This window comes from Monodon monoceros, unplaced genomic scaffold, assembly GCF_005190385.1.
Source record: "Monodon monoceros isolate NGI ecotype Baffin Bay Population unplaced genomic scaffold, NGI_Narwhal_1 Super_Scaffold_13, whole genome shotgun sequence".
NCBI classification, from domain to species: domain Eukaryota; kingdom Metazoa; phylum Chordata; class Mammalia; order Artiodactyla; family Monodontidae; genus Monodon; species Monodon monoceros.
Window position 1 is genome coordinate 13,533,218 of NW_021703769.1, and position 26,057 is coordinate 13,559,274.

The 26,057-nt window shown below is 47.2% G+C and overlaps 1 protein-coding gene across 32 annotated transcripts in view; it reads left to right on the plus strand.

Annotated features, from left to right (window-relative positions):
- The window catches only part of ZMYND8 (zinc finger MYND-type containing 8), a 126,013-nt gene extending 102,638 nt beyond the window's left edge, over nucleotides 1–23,375 (plus strand). For 22 of the 32 annotated variants that reach the window (XM_029220532.1, XM_029220547.1, XM_029220543.1 and 19 more), the window contains 7 exons: nucleotides 8,618–8,698; nucleotides 10,506–10,584; nucleotides 12,579–12,818; nucleotides 14,529–14,686; nucleotides 15,839–15,905; nucleotides 19,921–20,004; nucleotides 21,876–23,375. In XM_029220532.1, coding sequence (XP_029076365.1) covers nucleotides 8,618–8,698; nucleotides 10,506–10,584; nucleotides 12,579–12,818; nucleotides 14,529–14,686; nucleotides 15,839–15,905; nucleotides 19,921–20,004; nucleotides 21,876–22,015 — 849 coding nt within the window. In that variant the 3' untranslated portion in view covers nucleotides 22,016–23,375. Of the gene's footprint in view, nucleotides 1–8,617; nucleotides 8,699–10,505; nucleotides 10,585–12,578; nucleotides 12,819–14,528; nucleotides 14,687–15,838; nucleotides 15,906–19,920; nucleotides 20,005–20,599; nucleotides 21,056–21,875 lie in introns of all 32 variants that reach the window. The other 10 variants (XM_029220546.1, XM_029220558.1, XM_029220554.1 and 7 more) reach the window with 2 other exon arrangements.
- The last annotated feature ends 2,682 nt before the right edge of the window (nucleotides 23,376–26,057 follow it).

Below are 26,057 nucleotides of genomic sequence, written 5' to 3' on the forward strand. Positions count from 1 at the left end.
CCCAAAGCAATCTACAGATTGCTTTGGGTAGTATAGTCATTTTCACAATATTGATTCTTCCAATCCAAGAACATGGTATATCTCTCCATCTGTTTGTATCATCTTTAATTTCTTTCATCAGTGTCTTATAGTGTTCTGCATACAGTGTCTTATAGTGTTCTGCATACAGGTCTATAGTGTTCTGCATACACATATAGTGTTCTGCATACAGGTCTGAATAAACCCACTCCCTAGGTAGGTTTATTCCTAGGTATTTTATTCTTTTTGTTGCAGTGGTAAATGGGAGTGTTACCTTAATTTCTCATACAGGTTTTTCATCATTAGTGTATAGGAAAGCAAGAGATATCTGTGCTTGAATTTTGTGTCCTGCAACTTTACCAAATTCATTGATTAGCTCTAGTAGTTTTCTGGTGGCATCTTTAGGATTCTGTATGTATAGCATCATGTCATCTGCAAACAGTGACAGTTTTACTTCTTCTTTTCCAGTTTGTATTCCTTTTATTTCTTTTTCTTCTCTGATTGCCGTGGCTAGGACTTCCAAAACTATGTTGAATAATAGTGGTGAGAGTGGACATCGTTGTCTTTTTCCTGATCTTAGAGGAAATGCTTTCAGTTTTTCACCATTGAGAATGATGTTTGCTGTGGGTTTGCCGTATATGGCCTTTATTATGTTGAAGTAGTTTCCCTCTGTGCCCACTTTCTGGAGAGTTTTTATCATAAATGGGTGTTGGATTTTGTCCAAAGCTTTCCTCCATCTATTGAGATGATCATATGGTTTTTATTCTCCAGTTTGTTAATATGGTGTATCACATTGATTGATTTGCGTATATAGAAGAATCCTTGCATCCCTGGGTTAAATCCCACTTGATCATGGTGTATGATCCTTTTAATGTGATGTTGGATTCTGTTTGCTAGTATTTTGTTGAGGATTTTTGCATCTATATTCATTAGTGATATTGGTCTGTAATTTTCTCTTTTTGTAGTATCTTTTTCTGGTTTTGGTATCAGGGTGACGGTGGCCTCATAGATTGAGTTTGGGAGTGTTCCTTCCTCTGCAATATTTTGGAAGAGCTTGAGAAGGATGGGTGTTAGCTCTTCTTTAAATGTTTGATAGAATTCACCTGTGAAGCTATCTGGTCCTGGACTTTTGTTTGTTGGAAGATTTTTAATTACAGTTTCAATTTCATTACTTGTGATTGCTCTGTTCATATATTCTCTTTCTTCCTGGTTCAGTCTTGGAAGGTTATACCTTTGTAAGAATTTGTCCCTTTCTTCGAGGTTGTCCATTTTATTGGCATAGAGTTGCTTGTAGTAGTCTCTTAGGATGCTTTGTATTTCTGGGGTTGTCTGTTGTAACTTCTGCTTTTTCACTTCTAATTTTATTGATTTGAGTCCTCTCCTTTTTCTTGATGAGTCTGTCTAATGGTTTATCAATTTTGTTTATCTTCTCAAAGAACCAGCTTTTAGTTTTATTGATCTTTGCTATTGTTTTCTTTGTTTCTATTTCATTTATTTCTGCTCTGCTCTTCATGATTTCTTTCCTTCTTCTAACTTTGGGTTTTGTTTGTTCTTCTTTCTCTAGTTCCTTTAGGTGTAAGGTTAGGTTGTTTATTTGAGATTTTTCTTGTTTCTTGAGGTAGGCTTGTAAAGCTATAAACTTCCCTCTTAGAACTGCTTTTGCTGCATCCCATAGATTTTTTTTTTTTTTTATGCGGTATGTGGGCCTCTCACTGTTGTGGCCTCTCCCATTGCGGAGCACAGGCTCCGGATGCGCAGGCTCAGCGGCCATGGCTCACGGGCCCAGCCGCTCCGCGGCATGTGGGATCTTCCCGGACTGGGGCACGAACCTGTGTCCCCTGCATCGGCAGGCGGGACTCTCAACCACTGCGCCACCAGGGAAGCCCCATCCCATAGATTTCGGATTGTTGTCTTTTCAGTGTCATTTGTCTCTAGGTATTTTTTGATTTCCTCTTTGATTTCTTCAGTAATCTCTTGGTTATTTGGTAATGTATTGTTTAGCCTCCATGTGTTTATGTTTTTTATGTTTTTTTCCCTGTAATTGATTTGTAATCTCATAGCGTTGCGGTCAGAAAAGATGTTTGATATGATTTAAACTTTCTTAAATTTACTGAGGCTTGATTTGTGACCCAAGATGTGATATGTCCTGGAGAATGTTCCATGTGCACTTGATAAGAAAGTGTAAACTGCTGTTTTTGGATGGAATGTCCTCTAAATATCAATTAAATCTATCTGGTCTGTTGTGTCATCTAAAGCTTGTGTTTCCTTATTTGTTTTCATTTTGGATGATGTGTCCATTGGTGTAAGTGAGGTGTTAAAGTCCCCCACTGTTATTGTGTTACTGTCGATTTCCTCTTTTATAGCTGTTAGCAGTTGCCTTATGTATTGAGGTGCTCCTAGGTTGGGTGCATATATATTTATAATTGTTATATCTTCTTCTTGGATTGATCCCGTGATCATTATGTAGTGTCCTTCCTTGTCTTTGTAACATTCTTTATTTTAAAGTCTATTTTATCTGATATGAGTATTGCTCCTCCAGCTTTCTTTGGATTTCCACTTGCATGGGATATCTTTTTCCATCCCCTTTCTTTCAGTCTGTATGTGTCTCTAGGTCTGAAGTGGGTCTCTTGTAAACAGCATATATATGGATCTTGTTTTTGTATCCATTCAGCGAGCCTGTGTCTTTTGGTTGGAGCGTTTAATCCATTCATGTTTAAGGTAATTATCGATGTGTATGTTCCTATTACCATTTTCTTAATTGTTTTGGGTATGTTTTTGTAGGTCCTTTTCTTTTGTGTTTCCCACTTAGAGAAGTTCCTTTAGCATTTGTTGTAGAGCTGGTTTGGTGGTGCTGAATTCTCTTAGGTTTTGTTTGTCTGTAAAGCTTTTGATTTCTCTATCGAATCTGAATGAGATCCTTGCTGGATAGAGTAATCTTGGTTGTAGGTTCTTCCCTTTCATCACTTTAAATATGTCATGCCACTCCCTTCTGGCTTGTAGAGTTTCTGCTGAGAAATCAGCTGTTAACCTTATGGGAGTTCCCTTGTATGTTATTTGTCATTTTTTCCTTGCTGCTTTCAATAATTTTTCTCTATCTTTAATTTTTGCCAGTTTGATTACTGTGTCTTGGCATGTTTCTCCTTGGGTTTATCCTGTATAGGACTCTCTGTGCTTCCTATACCTGGGTGGCTGTTGCCTTTCCCATGTTAGGGAAGTTTTCGACTATAATGTCTTCAAATATTTTCTCAGGTCCTTTCTTCTGCGACCCCTGTAATGCGAATGTTGTTACCCAGAGGTCTCTTAGGCTGTCTTCATTTCTTTTCATTCTTTTTATTCTGTTCCGCAGCAATGAATTCCACCATTCTGTCTTCCAGGTCACCTATCCGTTCTTCTGCCTCAGTTATTCTGCTACTGATTCCTTCTAGTGTATTTTTCATTTCAGTTATTATATTGTTCATCTCTGTTTGTTTTGTTCTTTAATTCTTCTAGGTGTTTGTTCTTTAATTCTTCTAGGTCTTTGTTAAACATTTCTTGCATCTTCTCGATCTTTGCCTCCATTCTTTTTCTGAGGTCCTGGATCATTTTCACTGTCATTATCCTGAATTCTTTTTCTGGAAAGTTGCCTATCTCCACTTCATTTAGTTGTTTTTCTGGGGTTTTATCTTGTTCCTTCATCTGGTACATAGCCCTCTGCCTTTTCATCTTGTCTATCTTTCTGTGAATGTGGCTTTTGTTCCACAGGCTGCAGGATTGTAGTTCTTCTTGCTTCTGCTGTCTGCCCTCTGGTGGATGAGGCTATCTAAGAGGCTTGTGCAAGTTTCCTGATGGGAGGAACTGGTGGTGGGTAGAGCTGGCTCTTGCTCTGGTGGGCAGAGCTACGTAAATCTTTAATCCGCTTGTCTGCTGATGGGTGGGGCTGGGTCCCCTCCCTGTTGGTTGTTTGGCCTCAGGCGACCCAACACTGGAGCCTACCCGGCTCTTTGGTGGGGCTAATGGTGGAGTCTGGGAGGGCTCACGCCAAGGAGTATTTTCCAGAACTTCTACTGCCAGTGTCCTTGTCCTCACAGTAAGACACAGCCACCTCCTGCCTCTGCAGGAGACCCTCCATCACTAGCAGATAGGTCTGGTTCAGTCTCCTATGGGATCACTGCCCCTTGCTCTGGGTTCCGATGCGCACATTACTTTGTGTGTGCCCTCCAAGAGTGGAGTCTCTGTTTCCCCCAGTCCTGTCGAAGTCCTGCAATCAAATCCCGCTAGCTTTCAAAGTCTGATTCTCTAGGAATTCCTCCTCCCGTTTTCAGACCCCCAGGTTGGGAAGCCTGACGTGGGGCTCAGAACCTTCACTCCAGTGGGTGGAGTTCTGTGGTATAAGCGTTCTCCAGTTTGTGAGTCACCCACCCAGCAGTTACGGGATTTGATTTTATTGTGATAGCGCCCCTCCTACCGTCTCACTGTGGCTTCTCCTTTGTCTTTGGATGTGGGGTATCTGTTTTGGTGAGTTCCAGTGTCTTTCTATCCTCAGTAACTCTTAATAGTAGCTAATGACAATAATCTAAGAGTATTTAGTAAATTGCTAAGTAGGCAATAATAATACTTGACTCTTTAGTAATGAGTAAATTACTAATTAGTTACCAGTGGGTAAACTGTTCAAGTTGATAGAATGGGTGACAAGAGTTGAGGATAGTTGTTTCTAGACTTCTCGAAGTCTCATGGTAGGAGTCGCTTCATTATTGAGTGTGAAAGGTAGAATCTTTTCTTTTAGTTCTAGATGGCGAGAGTGGTATATATAATTTTCTACTCATGAATTTCTGTTGGTCATTTTCTTTTTATTCTATCTAGGTGTGTTATCTGTTGCTACATAACAGATCACTACAAAACGTAGCAACTTAAAACCACACACATTCATCTGACAGTTTCTGTGGGTGTTGAGTCCAGGCTTGGCTGGGCTGGGTCCCCTGTTTCAGGACCTCTGGCAGGCTGCCTCCAAGGTGTCTGCTAGGGTTGGGATTTCATCTGAAGATGTGACTGGGGAGGGATCCACTTCCAAGCTCACTTAGGTGGTTGTGGGCAGGATTCACTCCCTTGAGGGCTCTTGGACTGGGGGCCTCAGTTCCCGGCTGGCCGTTGGCTGGAGTCTACCCTCAGTCCCTTTCCCTGTGGCCTGCCCAGCATGGCAGCTCGCTTCATGACAGCAAGGGGTAGAGAAAGCCTGCTAGCAAGATGGAAGTCACAGTCTTATGTAGGTGATCACAGAAGTGACGGACTATTATCTCTGCCATATTCCGGGGGTTAGAAGCAGGTCACTAGGCCAGCCCATGCTTGGAGGGGATTACACCAGGGCACAAAGCCCAGAGGGCTGAGGTCACGGGGAGCCTTCTCAGAGTGTCTGTCACACTAGGTAGGATGATACTAGCAGTAGCCAGTGTCTGCGTGGCATTTACTCTGGCCCAGACACTGTCCCAAGCACGTTTTATGTGTTCCTTACTCAGTCTTCGTGGCAGGTTGACGAGGACCGTACTGTAAAGCACACCTATTTTATAGATGAGAAAACTAAGACCTGGCGAGGCCACACAGCTTGTCCAGGGTCACATAATCGGTGAATGTGCAAGCTGGTGTTGGATGGTAGCCGCCAGGATCCAGTGAGTGTGCTCTTAACCTGCCTTTGAGCTGACTTGTGAATTCACACCAAGCCTGCTAGGCACAGCTGTCCAGTGTCCACACATTGATTGTCCTTACATGTGGCTTTTTCAAGCAACTCCGCTTCTTGGGGGTAACTTTGTCTCTTATTTAGTATTTCTGCCCCCTTTTGAATAAAACACGAGAATTGTTACAGAGCCCCGGAGTTTCAGAACAGGAAGGATTCAAGTATTAGTTACTTGTTACCATCCTCAGAGTTTTTGTCTTACCTGTTCATCACCTTGAACTAGTATTGACTTAGTATTTTTATTTAAATTGACTTAACTAGTTGAAATAAAATTAAGTCTAACCTCACCAGATCCTGTTCTTTGTCAAGGCTTGAAGCTTAAGTCCATCTTCCTTTTGTGAAAGAGAGAGATTATGATGAAAGTGTTAAAGACATAATGGCACCAAACGGAGCCTTTCTTCCTAACGTGATCTGTTGTAGGATTGCAAGAAAATTGAAACGGGGTAATTTTTAAAATTACTGATTTAAGAAAATGTCTGGTATTGCCCAAATGGCTTCTTGTTCTGCTTGCAATTGATTTGACTTTTTGTATCACCTTCCATTGATTTGGTCCAAGTTGTCTATTTACAGAAGAGAAAACTGAGGATGCTTTGCGGCTGTGGCTAGTGGTTTGCAGCAAACCAGCGTTCTCAGCTCCTGCAGCCACTTCTGTTCCATCCCCTACTGTTGCCCCCTTCACTCTTAGAGCAAAATTGAAGAATGAACTTTTTGACAGACGTTTTCTTTGCAGCTAAGAAAATGAACACAGTGACATAGTTTTGTAGCTGATGAACTTTCTTGTGTCTGAGGTGACCCAGAGTTGAAGACCCAGATTTGTGTGTTTTGGCAGAAGGGCTCTTTGTTGGCTTCTTTGCTATATTTGGAAGTAAGAATGAAGGTCAGTCCGCAAATTCATGATTTCTTTAAAATGGAATGTAACTATGGCATTAGTAAAGTATTGAATTTCATCCACTTTCTGAAGTTTTCTTGTAAAGCAATTTTGTTTTAATATTTTAAATGGATGTGGGTAAGGAGGCCCATACAGAGTGACTGACCATAAAGCACAAAGCGTTTTTTTTGTGTGTGTGTGGTACGCGGGCCTTTCACTGTCATGGCCTCTCCCGTTGCGGAGCACAGGCTCCGGACGCGCAGGCTCAGCGGCCATGGCTCACGGGCCCAGCCGCTCTGTGGCATGTGGGATCTTCCCGGACCGGGGCATAATCCTGTGTCCCCTGTATCGGCAGGCGGACTCTCAACCACTGCCCCACCAGGGAAGCCCAAGCACAAAGTGTTTTTGCTGGCAGTGTCCCCCTGTGGCACCTGCAACAAGCTGGGGGCGGAAATCTCAACAGATAATTTATTCATTTTCCTCCCATTTTGGGGTGAATTGGGGGTTACTCTTTTGGGGGTTGGGAACAGTTTTGCAATTACATGTTCACGTGAATTAATTTTTCTGTGAAAATGAGACAAACAGGTATTTCTTTAGGAACCACACTGAATTGTGGTCCAGAACCTGCCCACTCCTCAGCAGGTACCGAACCACAGTCTTCTTGTGGTTTTCTCACTTAATCCTTTTGCGTACCCTACAAGGGGGGCACTGTTATTATCCTTGTTTTATACATGAGGAAACCGAGGCTCAGAGTTGTGGATGAGAAGATGTAACAGTGAGAACAGATCTCGGGCATCAGATGTGAAGGTGCTGTTTGTCCTGCCTTCTTACTGAATTGGAACAAACTGCAAAGCACAGGGGGTCCTCGGCAGCGGCCAGGCCAGATCTGAGACCTAGTTTCGTCTCCTGTCCCCTCCTCTTCCTCCTGTGATGTGGGAGGTCAGTGGCCAAGTGGCAGATAGAAGAGAAACCCACCCTGCAAACACATTCCGTCAGCAGCCACCTGGGTGCCTGCTGCGTGGACGTGAGCTGTTGCCACAGACTTGCTGATGCCCTCAGGGGTCAAATAGTTAAAGAAAAGGAAGATGGGAAAGAAACTGGAAAGGCAGTGGATGCCCCGACCAAAAGCATTAAAATAGCAAACCAGCTAGATCTACACAGTGGACCATATTATTCATCCCTAAAAAGGAATACAGCACAGACAAATCTTGAAAACTTTCTGCGAAGTCGAAGGCAGTCACAGAGGACCAAGTATTGTGTGAGTCCCACATATATGAAATAATCTAGATTCTATCTAGAGACCAAAAAGCAGATTTGTGGTTATCAGAGGCTGGGGGGCGGTGATGTGGTTATTGGGGGGGGTGAAGGCTCACGGGGAGCAGAGTTTCTTTTTGGGGTAATGAAGAGGTTCTGAAATTGATTGTGGTCATGGATGTACAACACCGAATGGACTAAAAGCCATTAAATTGTACATAGTAAATGGGTGAATTGTATGGTATATGACTATCTCAGTAAAATGATAGTTTTTTTAAGGAGAAACAATTTTAAAAAAACAACAGCAACAAAACAGTCTCTCCCTTGAGCCCACTGTGCTGGCCAAACCATCTTGGGGCCAAATTCATCCTCCCCACTTTTACCTGTGGCTATACATTAGCTTTATGGCTGTGAACTACTCCCATGATATGGCACAGGGAACTCGTGGGTGATTCCTACCCTGCCTGGTTCGTACCAGGCTCTCAACCTTGGCACTAGGGACATGTGGGGCTGGATAACTTTCTTGCAGGGGCTGTTCTGAGCACGGTAGGGTGTTTTGAGCATCCCTAGCTTCCACCTCCTCGATGCCATCAGCACCCCTCTCCCCCTCCCCCACCAGCCATGACAACCAAAAATGCTAAGTGTCCCAGGATGGACAAAATCACCCCCAGCGGAGAAACCACTGCTTTACGCAGATAAGTTTTAGATGTGTGTCATCTAGAAAAAGCCTCAGGGAAGTGATCACCTGAATCATTTCTGTTTTTATCTTTCAGATGATGGATGCAATAAAAGGCACAATGACGGAAATATATAACGACCTTTCTAAAAACACTACTGGAAGCACGATAGCCGAGGTCAGAGATGACACATTCAGTTCCCTATTTGCTAAGAGTGTTTTATGGGCTGCTGTAGTAGGGGCACCGTGAAGAAGCTTCTCTGGAAATCCCTCTCGGGTCCTGTCTCTGGTCACCAGGCTCGCTCTGCTGATGGGGGTTTGTGGTGAGGGTATTTCTTCACTTTGCTAGGAAGCTGGCGCTCTGGAGAGACACACTGCTCTGTGCAATCACTTCACTTCTACTCATACAGCCAAAACCAGAGCTTGAGTTGTTATTCCACTGGTGAGACTGGACAGTAGTGCTTTTGACCCCATATAAAATTGGATCCTTCATCTTCTCCCAAAGTTTGGACTTTTTTATACAGGTGATCCCTGTTGTCCAGGAATGTGTATCCCCAGCCTCCTTAATTTAGGTGATTGCTTAGAGAAGAGCGTGGTTAAAACTTTGAAATGTCCACTTAGGAAGTGACCATTTATTTAAAAAAAAAAAAAAAGAGCCTCCCTGAATTTCCCTCCCAGGCTAATTCCCTGCAAGCCCGATGCAAACAGGTCACCACGGGAAATGACAATGGCAGGACTTCTAGAGGTCACTGAAAGTCATGATGGAAAACTGGGGGGAGTCACATGCAGAGCCCTTGACGACCTGGCAGGGTGAGGCTGGCACCCAGTCGAAGAGGAAAAAATCTCCAGGAAGGTGTCCCTATAGGCCTTCAACAGAGAACTGCATGAATGTAAAGGTTTCAGGGAGGTCCCAAGAGAAATGGTGAATCTCCTTGGGTATTTTTGCTGATGTGACCCTCCTGATGATGGTGCTGGGACGTCAAACAAGAACTTAGAAAAACTTCCCCATCCTCACCCCCACCTGCTACCATACTTCGTTCCTTTTTGTTCATTTTAACTGGCGTGGAGTGGAAAGTATGGATCCGTAATGTCTCACCTGAAACCTTGGGTCCAGATATGTGCCAGAATTTTCCAGATTTTAATGAGGTAATATGCAGCCTCCCTCCCACGATTAGATACAATGTTTTCTGCAGTGAAACAGTACAATTGTTCCCACCGTGTTTGATAAATCAGGATTTCTCAACTTGACGCTACTGACATTTGTGCCAGATGATTCGCTGTGGTGAGGGCCGTCCTGTCCATCTGGGACGTTTAGCAGCATCTCTGGCCTCTACCCCCGGGATGCCAGAAACAACCTATAATGTCTCCAGGCACTGCAGTGTCATGGAGAGAGGGAGGGGGGCAAAAATCATCCCAGTTGAGAACCATTGTGATTATTCAGCACTGTCAACAGCCTTGTATCAGTTCACATTGGGTTTACCTTTTCCTTCCTCCAAACGAATTTGGCTCCAAATTTACTCCTACCCCCCAAAATACCCTATGGTTTCCAGAAATGTTAAGCTTTGGACTTTGAAGAGGATGATCATGCACCCCTGTGCCCAAAATCTTAGGTAAGAGATACAATAAAGCTTGTTTTTATTTGTTTTTGTTTCATGTTTTAGACCAAAATCCTCCTCAAACCTGTGGCGTACTATTTATCATGAAGACCTGGTCTTCTTTTCTTACTTGAAGTGGCTTTTCCTAGAGCATTTCTTGGAAAAGACAGCCGACCCATATTTGGCTTTTTGGAGCAGAAGTTCTCCCGAATTTGGGCTAACCCACTGGCGCCCACCTCTCTTACTGCAGCTGTGGGGTGGCCAGCACAGGCTGCCCTCTCTGCCTCAGCGCATGACGTTAACCCTGTGATGAGAGCTGGAGCTTCCGGGCCCTGTTGGTAAAAGGCACCCAGGTGCACTTTGTAAAAAAGTCTTTCTCTCTCCTTACAGATTCGCAGGCTGAGGATTGAGATAGAGAAGCTCCAGTGGCTGCACCAGCAGGAGCTCTCGGAAATGAAACACAACTTGGGTAAGTCCTGCTGACTTGGTCTGCACTGTGGAAGGTTCTGGATGTGAGCTTCTTGACACCTCTGGCGTTTGACCCAGATGTGAATTGAATCAAAAGTAGAGCAGGGGGATGCACCACTGGTGGGGAGACCACAGCATCCTGGAGAGTCTGACCTGGAGAAACCAGATACGAAGGATGGAGCTGGAGGGCACCCTCCTTTTCCTCTTTTCAGAATACCAACACCAGCAACAAGGTCATCACAACAGCCTTGGTAGCAGCTCCTGCTTATGAGCTCTGACCTTGTTCCAGCAACTGGCTGAAGTTTTCACGAATTAGCTAGTTCTCACAGAGACCCTTCTGATAAAAAGGGGTCTGTTATTTCCAGCAGAAACTGAGGCACAGACATGTATGTGCAAAGTCACACAGCTGTAGTTCACGTCTGGGCGCTGTGGCTCCAGACTTTCCTCCTTGTAGCCACTGACCATCAGGCATCTTAAAGTTCTGGATGCTTCCTGTGTGCCCCACGTCATGGCGAGGGCGTTGGTCCATGGATTGTAGATAAGATTGATGTTTCGCTTACTGCTCTGTGGGGATATCGTAAAAGGGTCTCCCCCCAAAGGCAGAGCAGTTTCTTTCAGACCCTTGAGTAGTATCAGCCTCAGAGTCAGAACGCTGGCAACCAGGAGGTTCTGTTAGGGAGGCAGACCCGGCGGGGCGGGGGTGGGGGTGGGGGTGGGGGGGGTGCCCACCTGCTTGCAGGTGATACTTGTTTAAATCACGCAAACGCCAGTCCTTCGGAAGCCTACCAGGAAAGCCCCGCCCCCGCCCTGCTCCTTCCCTTGTTGCCAGGAGGGAAGTTTATTGGAATGTTGTCACTTCTTCCTGTTTTTCTTGTAAAGTCAAGGAATCTATTTTTATGCAGAATCGTTTCATTTAAAAATAGTGGCCACACATTTGAAAAAATACATGTGGGCTGGACAGAGCTTGTCATGGTTGGCAGACTCCTAGCTGGAAATGTTGTGTCCGGATACAAGTGCTTTTTATCTTTACCAGGGGTTAATTTTCTTTATTGGTGGTTTTTTGGAGGGTGTTTTTTTTTTTTTTTTTTTTTTAAATTTCAGGAGGAGGATTTTAAGGAATCGAGGAACCATTTATTTTTCTTTTATTCCAGTGTGCAAGTCGCTCCCAGGTGTTGCACGAGGAACCATTTATTTTTCTTTTATTCCAGTGTGCAAGTCGCTCCGAGGTGTTGCACGAGGAACCATTTATTTTTCTTTTATTCCAGTGTGCAAGTCGCTCCCAGGTGTTGCACGCTGTCTGACGTAAAATTGAGAGAAATCTCAGTAGCGCGAGCAGTTTGATAGTTGTTTTATTAGCCTGGTGACCGGTCACGACACCCTGTGTCCGGTAGATTAGAGCCACACACCAAGGACACAGCATGTCCAAGTTGTAGCCCCCCCTCTGCCCTTGTTAGCTCTGTGCCTCAGTTTCCTCATCTGTGAAAGGGGTATTTAGTAATGCTTACCGCATAGGGTTAGTAGTATAAAAGGATTAAAGGAGTTCGTGTTTATAAAGTGCTTACAGCAGTGCCTACAGATAGTAGGTGCTATGTAAGTATTTGATAGAAAAAAAGGCTTATACTAATGATAAAGTTCAAAGGGAGTTTAGTGGAAATCGTTTCAAGGGTTTATTTGAGGGCTTCCTGCAGAATCCCCATAGGGCCCCCTTATCTGCATCCTTGGCACCTGACGTTCATTATCACAAGCAGCTCTGTTGGTCAGCGTGGTGGATGCTCATCTTACAGGTGTAGACACTGGGGCTTGGGCGGGCTTGGGTGTCTCACCCAGGGGGTATCACACAGCCAGGGCATCTCCAAGCCAGGATCCATGCCCGAGTCTGTTGGAATCCATGTTCTGACCTGGTGTGAATGACCCCATGGCCTGGGCCGGGGGACAGGTGATGAAGCTGGCATCTGCTCCTCTCCCCTCCCCCTCCTCCCCTCCCCCACCCGGCAGAGCTGACCATGGCTGAGATGCGGCAGAGCCTAGAGCAGGAGCGGGACCGGCTCATCGCAGAGGTGAAGAAGCAGCTGGAGCTGGAGAAGCAGCAGGCGGTGGACGAGACCAAGAAGAAGCAGTGGTGCGCCAACTGCAAGAAGGAGGCCATCTTCTACTGCTGCTGGAACACCAGCTATTGCGACTACCCCTGCCAGCAGGCCCACTGGCCTGAGCACATGAAGTCCTGCACCCAGTCAGGTAGGGCCCCGGGGGCACCTCCTGGCCCAGGCTGCAGAGGGCGGGCTCTTGGCTCCCCCCTGGACCACAGGACCCTCGTCATGCTCGCTCACCACCTGTGTGACTCTTACACACGGGAGAGCAGCACACAGCCATGGAGCCGAGACTCCAGACACAGGTGTTTTGAACCTCTCGTCTCCTTGGCCACAGTGTTGTTCGCCACAGTGCGGGGCATGCGATGATCGCTTTAGTTTCATGTGAGTTGCCGTGGTTGGTTCTCCACCGGGGGCAGTTTTTGTCTCTGTCCCCTCTCTGAAGACACTGGCAATGACTGCAGACATTCGTGGTTGTCATAACCGAGGGGGGTGCCGCTGGCATCGAGAGGGCAGGGGCCAGGGATGCTGCTAAACGCCCTGCAGGATGCACAGGACAGCCCCCACAATGGAGCCCATCCTGGACTCATAGTGTTGAATAAGGGATCCCAGTGCTCACGCGAAGGAAAAAGTGTTGGTTTGGAACTAATCGGTCTTTGAAATTTCTTTCCATAAATTTATTTTTTTTTATTTTTGGCTGCGCAGACTTCAGTAGTTGTGGCTCGCGGGCTCTAGAGTGCAGGCTCAGTAGTTGTGGTGCACTGTGGGGACTTCAGGGAAGTCCCCTGAAATCTCTTTCTAATACAGAGCAAGCAGATCCCAGGCTAGGAAACTCCAGCAGGAAACACTGTCTAGTTAGAATTTGTTAATAGTATTTATTAGTGATTATTTTACGGTTAGCATTTATTTATGGCTAATGTTAGATTTCTATGCTTAGAAATAAAAGTCTCCATTTCAAATAATTTATTTAAATACAGATAACAGGGCTTCCCTGGTGGCGCAGTGGTTAAGAATCCGCCTGCCAATGCAGGGGACACGGGTTTGAGCCCTGGTCCGGGAAGATCCCACATGCCGCGGAGCAACTAAGCCCATGCTCCACAACTACTGAGCCTGCGCTCTCGAGCCCGCGAGCCACAGCTGCTGGGACCCGCGCGCCTGGAGCCTGTGCTCCACAACGAGAGAGGCCACTGCGACGAGAAGCCCGCGCACTGCAACTAGGAGTAGCCCCCACTCGCTGCAACTAGAGAAAAGCCTGCATGCAGCAGCAAAGACCCAACGCACCCAAAAATAAATAAAATACATAAGTTAAATACAAGTAACATAAATAATATGATAAGGGAGTATATCTACAGATTGACAAGTTTTTCAAAGGTGATACACGAATGACCCAAATTTGAGAAGCTCTGGAGCAGGGGTTGGTAAGCTTTTTTTTATGAAGGTCCAGAGAGTAAATATTTCAGGATTTGTGGCCTGGGTGGTCTGTCAGAAGCACTCAGCTCTGCTGTTATAGGGTAAAACATGGGGTGAAAACTGGTCTAAAATTAGAAATGATGAAATGAGTAATTGGAACAGCAGTTTACAGGGTGTTTGTTTCACGAACATTCTTTCTCTCCAGAATGATTTAATAAAACTTGAATCACAGACTCTTAGAAATGAACATATTTTCATGCACAGTCTGGAATTCCTGCGTCTGGAAAGCTTTGGTCCAGCCACCCTGGGCCTGTGCTTGTGCCCTGAGTGGGCCTGGGTGGCAGCTGCGTCTCTTACAGGTGTCGGTTTGCGCAGAACGGGCTTCCCCGTGGGCCCGGGAGCCATCACGCTCGGCTTACACTTGGCTTCTGTCCCCTTTTGCCCTCAGCTACCGCGCCTCAGCAGGAAGCAGACGCCGAGGTGAACACGGAAACACTAAACAAGTCATCCCAGGGGACCTCCTCCAACACGCAGGCAGCCCCCCCGGAAACCAGCAGCTCGAAAGAGAAGGAGACGCCAGCCGAGAAAAGCAAGGACAGTGGCTCGGTGAGTCTCCATCCCACGTGGCTTTGGGCCACGCAGAGTCTCAGACCCACCCCCATGCCCGCCACCCCGGCGAGTCCTGTGCTCTAGGGAGGTTTGTCTGTCTTCAGGCTGCAGATGGGGTGACAGTCTTAGCAGGGCTCCTTTTCACAAGGTGTGTGTTTAGGGCAGCGTTGTCCGCAAAACCTTCTGAGACGATGGGAATGTTTTGTATCTGCTCTGCCCAGCATGGGAGCCACTAGCCGCGTGTAGCTGTTGAGCGATTGAACTGTGGCTAGTGTGACTGAGGACCTGGATTTAAAATTTTATTGAATTATAATTAATTTAAATACAGGTAGTCACAGGAGGCTGGTGGCTGCTCTTTTGGACACACAGGTTCCACCTCCTACTTACTTGCCCAGTGTGTGGTATATGTAATTGCACGCAAACATTATTTTAGGTGGCACCTTGATCATTTTTTTACATTTGTAGTCATTATGTATTTATTTCCTGTCTATTAGGAAAAAAGCAAGTCATCCCAGCAGTTAAAACCCTTTGATTTCATTGATATTATTGCTTAGTAAGAGGTTAAGGTGAAATAAAAGTGAACTGATATAATTTGATGTAATATGCAGTTAGCCCTCCGTATCCGTGGGTTTCTCATCCTTGGATGCAACCAACCGAAATTCCATCCATGTGTGGTTGAATCCATGTATTCGAAATCCTCGGATACAGGGGGCCCACTGTATTCACCGTACTAGGCCTTTTTTGTGTGTAAGGAGCTGGAACATCCCCAGATTTTGGTACCCTTGGGGACTCCTGGAACCATCCCACTTCGGGTACTGAGGGATGGCTGAGCTTCCTTTTGGGATGTGGCAGAAATCTGGGGTGGGCGTTAGGTCAGAGAGGGGAGCTGAGGACCAGTGTTCTTGAAGCCACGGCTCTAGAGTTGAGTGAGGAGCCCCCAGTGCTGTGTTTTGGGGAGGTAGAGCAGAAAAGGGCACAGGTGCAGGGCCCCCCAGCTGACCTGGCCTCCCCCGCCTGAGCACGCCAGGCAGAGGGCACGAGGGTGCTGTAGGGGCCGTGGTGAGTGCCCCCATGGATCCCTGGGCTTCCCTGGGGGGGCTGCATTGGCCCCAGTGCCTTGCCTCCATGACTCTCTTTTTGTATTTCTAGACCCTCGACCTCTCTGGCTCCAGGGAGACGCCCTCCTCCATTCTCTTAGGCTCCAACCAAGGCTCTGGTATGTTGCCCCCCTGGTGGGCGAATGGTGCTCTCACGGTCCACACGGGCAGAGGGGAGCCATGTCCTCAGGGAGAAGCTGAAGGGTGTAGGGCTGTGATTTTCAAACTGTGGGTCCTTAGGGATCCTTGGGGATGCCCTGGGCGGGTCAGCGGGGGTGAAGGAGTGGCGGGGCAAGGTGGCTTTCAGGCACTTCTCCAAACGGATCAGGATTTACCTGTACTTGTTTGATTTCTTGGGGTACCACATCAAAGACATAGGGTTCCGTTGCTGACCTGGGGTGGCATAGAAGATGCATTTGGGTTGGGCAGTTCTTCTGCCCTCAGAGAAATGACCACAGGAAATGAAACTGTGAAACTATCCCCGAGGTCCCAATGCCCGCATTTAGTGGATGAGGGTACTTGAGCATTCGGAGGAAAAAAGACTTGAGGGATAACCTGGTAGGCTGTTCTGGGGAATTATCTGACACTGACTTTTGGTTTTCCCCTTCTGTGCAGTTGAGCTGTCCTCTTTTCTAGCCCAAAGGGTCTTTCCCCTGCACCCTCCTAAACCGGTTTGAGGGCATTCCAGAAGGGTTCAAAGAAGGTGTCTTCAGTGAGGGCAGTTCTGCTTAATTCAAGGTCCTTCAGCTCTAGGATCTTTCTCTCTGCCGGGTCATTCTCTTCAACTGAAAGCCAAACATTTTCTTTTAGTGCATAGAGGAAGAAGGGATGTCCTTTGTTAGGGTGGCTTGAGAAAGTTTCCTGAAGTGGGGTTCAGGTTCGGGGTGCACCAGGGGGAGTGACACGAGCTGACTTCACGAACTTGGCATTAAATACGATTGAACCACCTGTTGAAAAAACTCACTTCTCACTCCCCCTTCAGTCCTCTGGTTACATCTCTGAGAACAAGTTCAGTTTGGTGCTAAGGTATCTTCTTCATCCCTTTGATTTCTTCTTCTTCTTTTTTTTTTTTTTTTGATATCTGTCTTTTTAACTTCAGCAGCATGGCACCCACCTAGAATTTTCTACTACAATTTGGTTTTCATTATGTTGATTTGTAGAGTTGTCTTCTATGTATGGCAGGTATTATTGCTTTCCTGCTTTTTGGTGATGATATAAGAGTTTCTGTTTGACTTAAGTTGAAAATGAGTTTAAAATAACAGTACGAACTGAGTGGACGTGTCACAATTGCAAAGGTGGAGTGAGAAGGGCTCAAGTTGGAAATACTGCTGCAGACGGGGGTGCTGTTGAGGTTTTGGAGCAGCAAAGTGGTGCAATCCATGTGGGAAGATTAACGGGCCTTGGGAAGATTAGTGATGCCCTGGGAGTATGGAATCTGTTGGGACAGGGAAGCTTGCGTGCAGGAAGGTGGTTGGGAGATGCATCGTACCTCAGTTCTGAGGTGGATGAGATGTTACCTAGCCCAGGGGTTGGCAGACTTTCTGTAAAGGACCAGAGAGTAAATTTTTTTTTTTTTTTTGCGGTACACGGGCCTCTCACTGTTGTGGCCTCTCCCGTTGCGGAGCACAGGCTCCAGACGCGCAGGCTCAGCGGCCATGGCTCACGGGCCCAGCCGCTCCGCGGCATGTGGGATCTTCCCAGACCGGGGCACGAACCCGTGTCCCCTACATTGGCAGGCGGACTCTCAACCACTGCGCCACCAGGGAAGCCCTAGAGAGTAAACATTTTAAGCTTCGAGGGCCACACAGTTTCTGTCAGAACTGCTCGACTGCCGTTGTCGGATGAAAGCAGCCACAGATGACACACAAAGAGATGGGTGGGCCTGTGCTCCCGTGAACCTGTACTTGGAAAAACAGGCACTGGCCTGAATTTGGCCCACGGGCCGTTGTTGGCTGACCTCCCCCTCCTTCTCCACCTGAAGCACCCTGGTGTCCGAGGGGGTAGAAAGGGAAGTTGGAGAGAGGGAGCCAGGAGCCTGGAAGACGCTGGTGACTTGGCGCCGGGGTTGGGGAGTGGGGACAATATCGTCCAGAGGAGGCTAACGATGAGATGGGGGAAAGCAGGGAGGGAGGGAAAGGTCCCACATCGTCAGCAGCTGGAGGAAAGAGCATTTTTCAGGCAGTGCTGCCGTGTTACTTTGGAGTGTGGGCCGAAGGGAACCGAGCAGGAGGTCACTGGAGGCCAGGTCAGGACAGCGAGCCCCAGGCTTCTCACTTTCCCCTATTTACTCACCAAAGCACCCTGGGTGATGGCTGGCGGCAGAGCAGACAGACTGGCTGGTTTTCTGATTCCCCTTACGTCTAATGGTTTCTGCTAGCGCTCACTGCTTGCTGACAGTGTACATGGAATCTTGTGGAGGAACGTGGGCTGTACTTACAAACACTGAGGTTTCTGAGCTCTTTATAGACTTCTGGAACTAGGCTGGTTAAGACGAGGGTCTAGTCGGGAGGGAGGAAGGTTTAGTAGGGGGTAGGAGCTTCCTCGGGGTGGGCGTGGGCCTTTCCTGTTCACTTGTCTCTTCATTTTAAGATTGTAAAGCAATGCACGCATATCCAGTTGACCTTTGAAGGGGTTTCAACTGCACGGGTCCACGTATACATGGATCTTTTCCCATAGTCAGCACGGTTCTACACGATCTGTGGTTCGTTGAATCCGTGGATTTGGATATGGAGGGCCGACCATGAGACTTAAGTGTCCATGGAATTTAGTATCTTGTGGTGGGTCCTGGAACCAATCCCCTGTGCTATCCCTGACACCAAGGGATGACTATAGTTAGAGAAAATAAAACTGTACTGGGAAAAACAGTTCCTACCCTCAGTCTCCATGGCTGTCTTTGGGTACATCTGGCACTTAACCTCCTCCTTATTTGTAAATAATGTAAATAACATGTTTCCCCATACTTCTATTTCTGGACTTTATCTAGACGTTGCTTGTTGACTTCTGGCTTTAAAAGATGAGAATTGGGGTCTTTTATCACCTCTCTACTCGCCCTCCTCCCAAACTACTTATGTCACTGTTTGATGTGCCTATGGGTTACCTTGGTCAAGTAAAACACTTGCTCCTTAGTTCTTGTTCTGTCAGCTGGGGACAGTATCTCTTGCCCCCTCTCTTGGTGCCCACCACCTCCCTCACCTCTCCTACCCCTGTCATATCCAGACTTGCCATCTTCCCACTTTGACTCTCCCATCACCAAGGTGGAGGACATGTGCATCTCTCCTGTAACTTCAGTTGGGTCTTCTCGCTTTCGGCTGTTGGCTGAGCCTAAAAAATTGACATATGATAATCTGTGTTTCCATCATTCTGATCGTGCCATTTGTTGCAGATGTGTGCTGCGATTACATTTCCACCTTTGTATATAGCCTTGCTTTTCCCTGGAGTTTCTGTTTTTTTTTTTTCTTTTTAATGTTTCCTTTATCATACCTTCAATGATTTCCCCCAAATTCTTCACTAGGACAGTTATTTTATTGAGACACTTTTCCTATCACACATTTTAGACTCTTTCCATCTCAGATATTATTTGTTGGTGTGCTTCCGTCATGGCTGAGGAGTGGCCCACTGATACCTCATCTGTAGCCTCTTCCTCAATTCTTCTCACCACATGCACCTCCGTCGCCCTCTCTTCCCTGTTCTGTCATCAGCCTTGGCAGTAGATTAGTGATTACTTGCCCTGAAAAATCTGGATTCCTTGGGTGGAGCTTTCCACCTAAATTGTGGTGCTGGTGCCTCCCCTTGCCCTGGCTGAATTAAGCTCTTGGCAGAGCTAGTGGTTCCTAGAATTTTGCTTTCAAAATTCTGCGAATTTATGGCTTTACGTAGTTGCTTTTATGTCATTGTACGCCATATTTCCCACCTGTAGTGCCGTGCTGTGTCCCGTGATCCTGTTCATGGTTTAATATGCATTTTTAAAAGCCTTAGTCTCCTGTGAATGCATTAAGTTGGAAAATGGGGACATCAACAAAGCAGCCACCCAGCGCTAAGACCAGTAGCCTGTTGCTGAGCAGAGAGACAGGCCTTGGGGTTGTGCGGATTTGAGCCCTCTGCCAGACTCTGAGGCTGCCTGTGCTATCTCTTCAGTTAGCAACAGGTGTGACAAGCAACCTGCCTCTGTCCCAACCAGCACAGATCACCAGCCGCACCCCAGCTACCCAGCCCAGAAGTGTAAGTATGAGCCCGCCTCACGGAAGCTGCCGGGGAACTTTTCCCGGCGCGCGGAAGCCTCGTTTTGTGTGTGTCTGTGTGTGTTTTTCTTTGTGGGCGTGTCTTCTCCTGCTCTCCTGAGTGATGGGTCTTGCTTTGCCTTGTTTCTTCTTAGCTTTGCCTCTGGTGGCCATCGGAAACCCCAGTAGGAAAAGAGGGTTTTTTTGGGCCACGCCGCTCAGCTTGTGGGATCTTAGCTCCCCGACCAGGGATCGAACCCACACCCTCGGCAGTGGAAGCGTGGAGTCCTAACCACTGGACTGTCAGGGAAGTCCCCGGTCTGGCTTCTTGAAGGGGCCTCATCCTCGCTCTTTTCAGAAAGGGTCCTAGACTAACACCCATTGTCCTCTGCAGGGATGGGTCGAATCAACCACCGCCCCATGTCCGGTCCGTGGGAGGAGTCAGGCTCTGCAGTTACTCAGGTGGCCAGCCTCGCTCTGGGATGCAGCTTCTGTGCTGAGCTCAGCCCTGCTCCCGTTTCTTCTAAGTGGCCCAGCTGGTCTCCACCTTCAGCAGAGCTGGGGAGGCTCAGTGTGACTTGATTGCATTGTTGCAGGATCTTCTCCTTGTGGTGATAACCGGCTGTGTCACTGACCTTCCAGAGGACTAACGGTGTAGGCATCGCGAGTAGGGGAGAACGCTTAAGAAGCGGTGGATTCAGGATCCGCAAGACAGCTCCACCCTGGCGCCCCTCTGCCCACCACGATACAATACTGCCCCCTTCTGGTCACCGATGCAAGGGACTAAGAAGAGTTCTCTCCTGAATGAATATGTTACTTGGGAGATCCTTTGATCATTCTCTTCACTACTTATCTTGCAGAAACAGACCTCAGGACCACGTACATGCCTGCCGTATCACCAGAAAGGTCACCCCCTAGGCGATGATATGGTCCCTTGTTCCCTCACTCCAATTCTGTCTCTGAGCTTGACAGCCGACTTCTCTCAATCACATATTCTCACCCCACCTCAAGAAGTTAAAAAAGAAAGTTTTGTCCCAGTCTGTCTGAACTGGGTAAATGATCTAAGATATGATGGGGTCTTAGTGATGTGCTGGTGGGTCTCTTAGAGTCAGCCATCCCGCTGAGCCTGCAGGCTGGGGCCGTCTCACAGTGGGACAGACACCTCACTTGGCCCTTCCTTCAGTGTCCTCGTATCTTACTCAGCCAGGATGTAGCTCCTTGTGGCGCACGTGCCCTTGAAGCTCCCGTAGGTCTTACTCTGGTTCTTGCGTCCTTCAGTGACCCTTAAGCTTGTCCTTACTGGGAGCCAGTGGGTCTTCACCATTAAGCCCAGCTGGGCTTAACCGTTCTGGTCCTCACTCCTCTGCTTCGGGTGGTTTGGCTCTAAGTCTGTTTTTCAAGTTGCCTATAAACTGATTAAAGAAACTCTATTAACAGAAGTAAGTAGATCGAATGCCAAATTTCAGTGCCTTTTTTAGTGGCCAAGGTAGGACACAAGGGCATGGGGTGCTTGGTGTCTGGTCATGTAGGAGGGGTGCCTGGTCCCAGGTACCACAGAAGAAGTGCCTTCCTCGATAACTTAGTACCTGTCCCCACTCACCTTTATTCTCTCTGAGCACGATTCCCTCCTGTTTTTCCAATCAGCTCTTGTTAAATCCTAAAAAAAATAAGTTCTGCCCATGTACGCCACAGACACGCAAATTCAGGGTGGTAAGTGGTGGCAGGATTTTGACCATGTGTGTTGTGTGGAGTCGGGCGGGGAAGGTGGTACCAGGAAGCAGGTGCAGATCACACACAGGGATGGTTCTGATTCACTGGAAGTGGGCAGGAATGCTAAAAACCTGCCTTCCGGTTGACTTCCCCCCAACCCAGACCATTCCCGGAGCAGTAAATCCAGTTGCTGGAGCGGCAGCGATGAGAAACGGGGATCGACACGCTCTGAGCACAACGCCAGCACCAGTTCGAAGAGCCTCATCCCGAAAGAGTCTCGGCTGGACACCTTCTGGGACTAGGGACACGTTGGGGCACAAGTCACCCATCCCATGGAGGAAAAAAAAACCAGACACCAGGAAAACCGGAAACAGCAAAGAAATGTGAGACAGGAGAATCGCCACCCTCAGACTGGAGGATTCCAACCATTCAGACTTGGCCTTTGCACCTGGCACGGAGGGCAGCCCGCACTACGTCACGCCCAGCATTAGCCTTGACAGAGGAGCGTTCCACCCACATGAAACCTATGCTTTAGATGTAAATAATGTACAATTTGTGGATGTCATTGAACCTAGAGTACCTTCCCCTTTTTATATTTGTATTGACTTTAACTTATAAAAAAAAAAGAGAGAGAGAGAAAAACAATTAAAAAAAAAAGAAACACACCCAACAACAAAAAGAATGTTTGAATGTTGGAGAAGGGATGGTCAGCCAGCCCACCTGTCACAGTGGTATGGAGAGGGCGTGGGGATCACCGTGGCACACAGGTCCTCATCCTGGGATGCCCAGGGGAAAGTGGGCCGTTTCCATTCTTATGTCTGTACACAGCACACTGGGATCAGGAGTTTCCGACACATATTCGGTGCTGTCGTGGGCACGTCACATCCAACCATTGGCCCTTTTCAAATGCTGTGTTATCATGTTTTAAAAGACAAGCTCTCTGGACCAGAAGGACATGTGGAGGAGCTCGTTTATTTTATGTGATTTCCATGATGACTCTACTCCTATAAAAGGGAAAAAAAAAAACACCAACGTCCTTGTTTACAGAATATCAACTAGAAACAAGCCCTGCTCAGCTCAGTTGCAGAAGGGAAGAACTTAGAGAGGGTTCAAGTCAGAAGCTCTGAAACAGATCTTTTCTTTGCTTTGTGGTTCCTTTAAAGACACTCAAACCCACTTGGTAGGAGGCGGGCCGTGCTTTGCGGAAGTGAGAAGTCAAAGGCAAGACGCACGCGGAGGACATTTCAGTCTGGGATGAAGCATGTATGTATGATTTATGTTTTTATGTCAGCATGAAACAAAGGCAGTGTGGGAAGACACAGGACACCGCCGCGCTGTCTGTTACACTACGTATGCTGTAGTACCGTTTTGTATGTTGTGTAAAACAAGAAGCATTGAACAAAGCAAAAAGGTGATGTATGTATATGAGAAAAATTAATTGTACGATATCATTCCAGTACCTTCTGTTGTACATTTTAGTCTCGTTTCCTTTCTCTTCATTGTTGATAAGAGGATGCAAACTGTACAGTTTCCAGCTAGTTACCCATATTAGAGAAGAAATAAAAAGAGAGTATTAGAAGAAAACAGGAGAGAAAGAACATTTGTGAATTGCAGTTGTCAAAAAAAAAAAATAGCCTAGCTGGCCTTATTTGTGAAGCATAATTGCTTTTAGCATATGGAAGTATTTTTTCACATTTTCTTTGTATAAAATTTGTATTAAACTTAAATATCTTTTTTGATGATGGTGTTTCTTTGTGACTGAGCCAGTGGACTCACACGGTATGCTCTTTTGGGTTCCCCCACCCCCCAATTTTTTCAGATTCTTCACCTTTTTTTAATTAAACTGTTTTGGAAAAATGGCTTGGTCGTCCTCGATGCAGTTTTCCATTTGGTCAGGATGGCCGTGTCACGTTTGCCCGATCAAACACAGGGGACGGGGCCATGAGAGGTTAGGAACAACAGCTCCATGGGTGGCAGGCACATTATAAATAAGGGCCCCTAGTGGTGCTTTCCTGGGAAGTCCAGTTCCTGGGAATTTACTGACAGAGATGTAGAACAGAAGGGAAATCCTGGGTCAGTCTTGGAAAAACAGTGGCAGGGGAGTGATTGCCTTTCCATGGCCAGGATGGGGGCCTGAGCTCCTAGGAGTTCCGTGGGCAGCGTGGGGCCTTGTCTCTGCCCAGGCACACCCTGGTCATTTCATCTTCATGTGTCACAAAATTAGGTTTTTTTTCCCCAACCATTTAAACATGTAAACACTTCTCAGCCCTCCTCAAGGCTGGACAAAAGCAGGGCAGGGACTGGATTTGGCCCGCAGGCCATCACTGACTGGTGCTGTGAAAGGAACAAAGTGGGACTGGTTTAGAGAGGACCTTACAACAACTTCTTTGTTCCTCTTTGTGGGTGTGGGAACCTGTTGTGTGGAAGGAGACAGCATGTGTCACAGCCCCCCGTCAATGGATATTCAGTGTGTCTGCAGACACTGGCCATGGCAAACAGACCTGCAGGTCCCTCGGGTGTGAGTCACGAGCTGTGTGGGGGGACCCGTGGGAGTCATACCCAAGCAGCTACATCCAGGGCTCTGGTGCGTGGCCAGGTAAGAGGGAAGGGCTTGGAGGCTCCAGACAGGGCAGCGGGGCCTTCTCCCTCTGACTTTAGTCTGGGTGGGGTGTTTTCAGGGCCCTGTGGCTCTGAGTCTAGGAATGAGGAGAAGGAGGACACCATGCTCTCTGCCGTGGTTCTTGCTGCTTCCTCTCAGCGATGGCCAGGCACAGGGCAGGCTGGGGCTGGCACAGCCAGCCTGGTGGGTCTAGGGGCTACTTTTAACGCAGTTGGGCACTATCGCCGCCTGGTGGCCTCCTTGCAGAACTGCAGTCCCCAGAGCCAGAGTCGGACCAAGGGGGACTGGTGGAGGTTCATTGCGGCAACAGCTCTGTCCTGAGCATCTGTGCGAGCCAAGCACTGGGGACACAGCCTCTGGCCTCATCCATCCGACATTCTCACTGGGAAGCAGTCAGATATGCATATGATGGAATCCTAGGTAGAATAGACTCACTGAAGATAAATAGGCAGGGTACGGAGGGGAGGTAGATGGTATTGATTGAGGATGGCTTCTCGAAGGAGCTGCCCTTTGAGCTGAAATGTAAACGTGGTGGGGACTGAGCATGATGTCTAGGGCAGCGCTTTAGTAACACTGGCTGAATGTTAGCAGTGCCTGGGAAGATTGATTTATTTATTTTTGAAATATTTATTTATTTGGCCGCGTCGGGTCTTAGTTGCGGCAGGCGGGCTCCTCTTTGTGGTGTGCGGGCTTCTCTCTAGTTGTAGCACACGGGCTTCAGAGCTTGCGGGCTCAGTAGTTGGTGGTGTGCGGGCTTAGTTGCCCCGCAGCATGTGGGATCTTAGTTCCTTGACCAGGGATATGAACTCACATCCCCTGCATGGGGAGGTGGATTCTTAACCGCTGGACCACCAGGGAAGTCCCCACCTGGGCAGATTTAAAACAGCAAAGCAGATACCACCCTCCTTCCCCAAGTAATGACATCTGACTCTCTGAGGTGGGTCTTCGTAAAGCTCCTCAGGTGATTCCTATGGGCAGCCAGAGCCCAGAGTCTCTAACCTGGTTGGAAGAACATTCCAGGTAGAAGGAAAAGCAAATATAAAAGGCTTGAGGTGGGGCTGGCATCTTCCAGGAAGAGGAGGAAAGCGAGTGAGGCCAGAATGAGGGATTCAGCGTGGAGGTGGGGCTGATGAGATCAGAGAGGGAAGAGAAGTCGGGGCTTGAATTATGATCCGAAGGAGATGGGAAGCCAGGGTGTTTTTTTTTTTTTTTAACAGCTTTAGAGAGAGAATTCATATACCATAAATCTGTCTATTTAAAGTATATAATTCAATGATTTTTGGTATATTACATTATTAATTTTTATTAAAAATTGTGGCAAAATATATGTAACAAAATTTGCCCTTTTAACCATTTTTAAGTGTACGATTTAAGTGTAGTCAGGGTTGTGTTTCGAACATATAAATGTTTTCTAAACTTCAGCATTCACAGGCCCCCTTCACATCAGGGTACATCAGGAACACCACCTCTATTATTGCTCATTTTCTTTAATCCAGCAAGACAAAGGTCACTCATATTCCTTCCAGCATCACCGGTGTGGGTATGTCCCACATGCTGAGCTGTGTGCTGGGGGATTGCTCTGTGCCGGAATCTTTTTGTCTTCATGATAACTCCACGAGGCAGGCACTAATCATAGTCCCATTTTCCAGATGAGGAAATTGACCTGCCCAAGGTCACACAACAGGTCAGTCAGTGCCAGAGCCAGGATTCAAATCAGTCTGCCT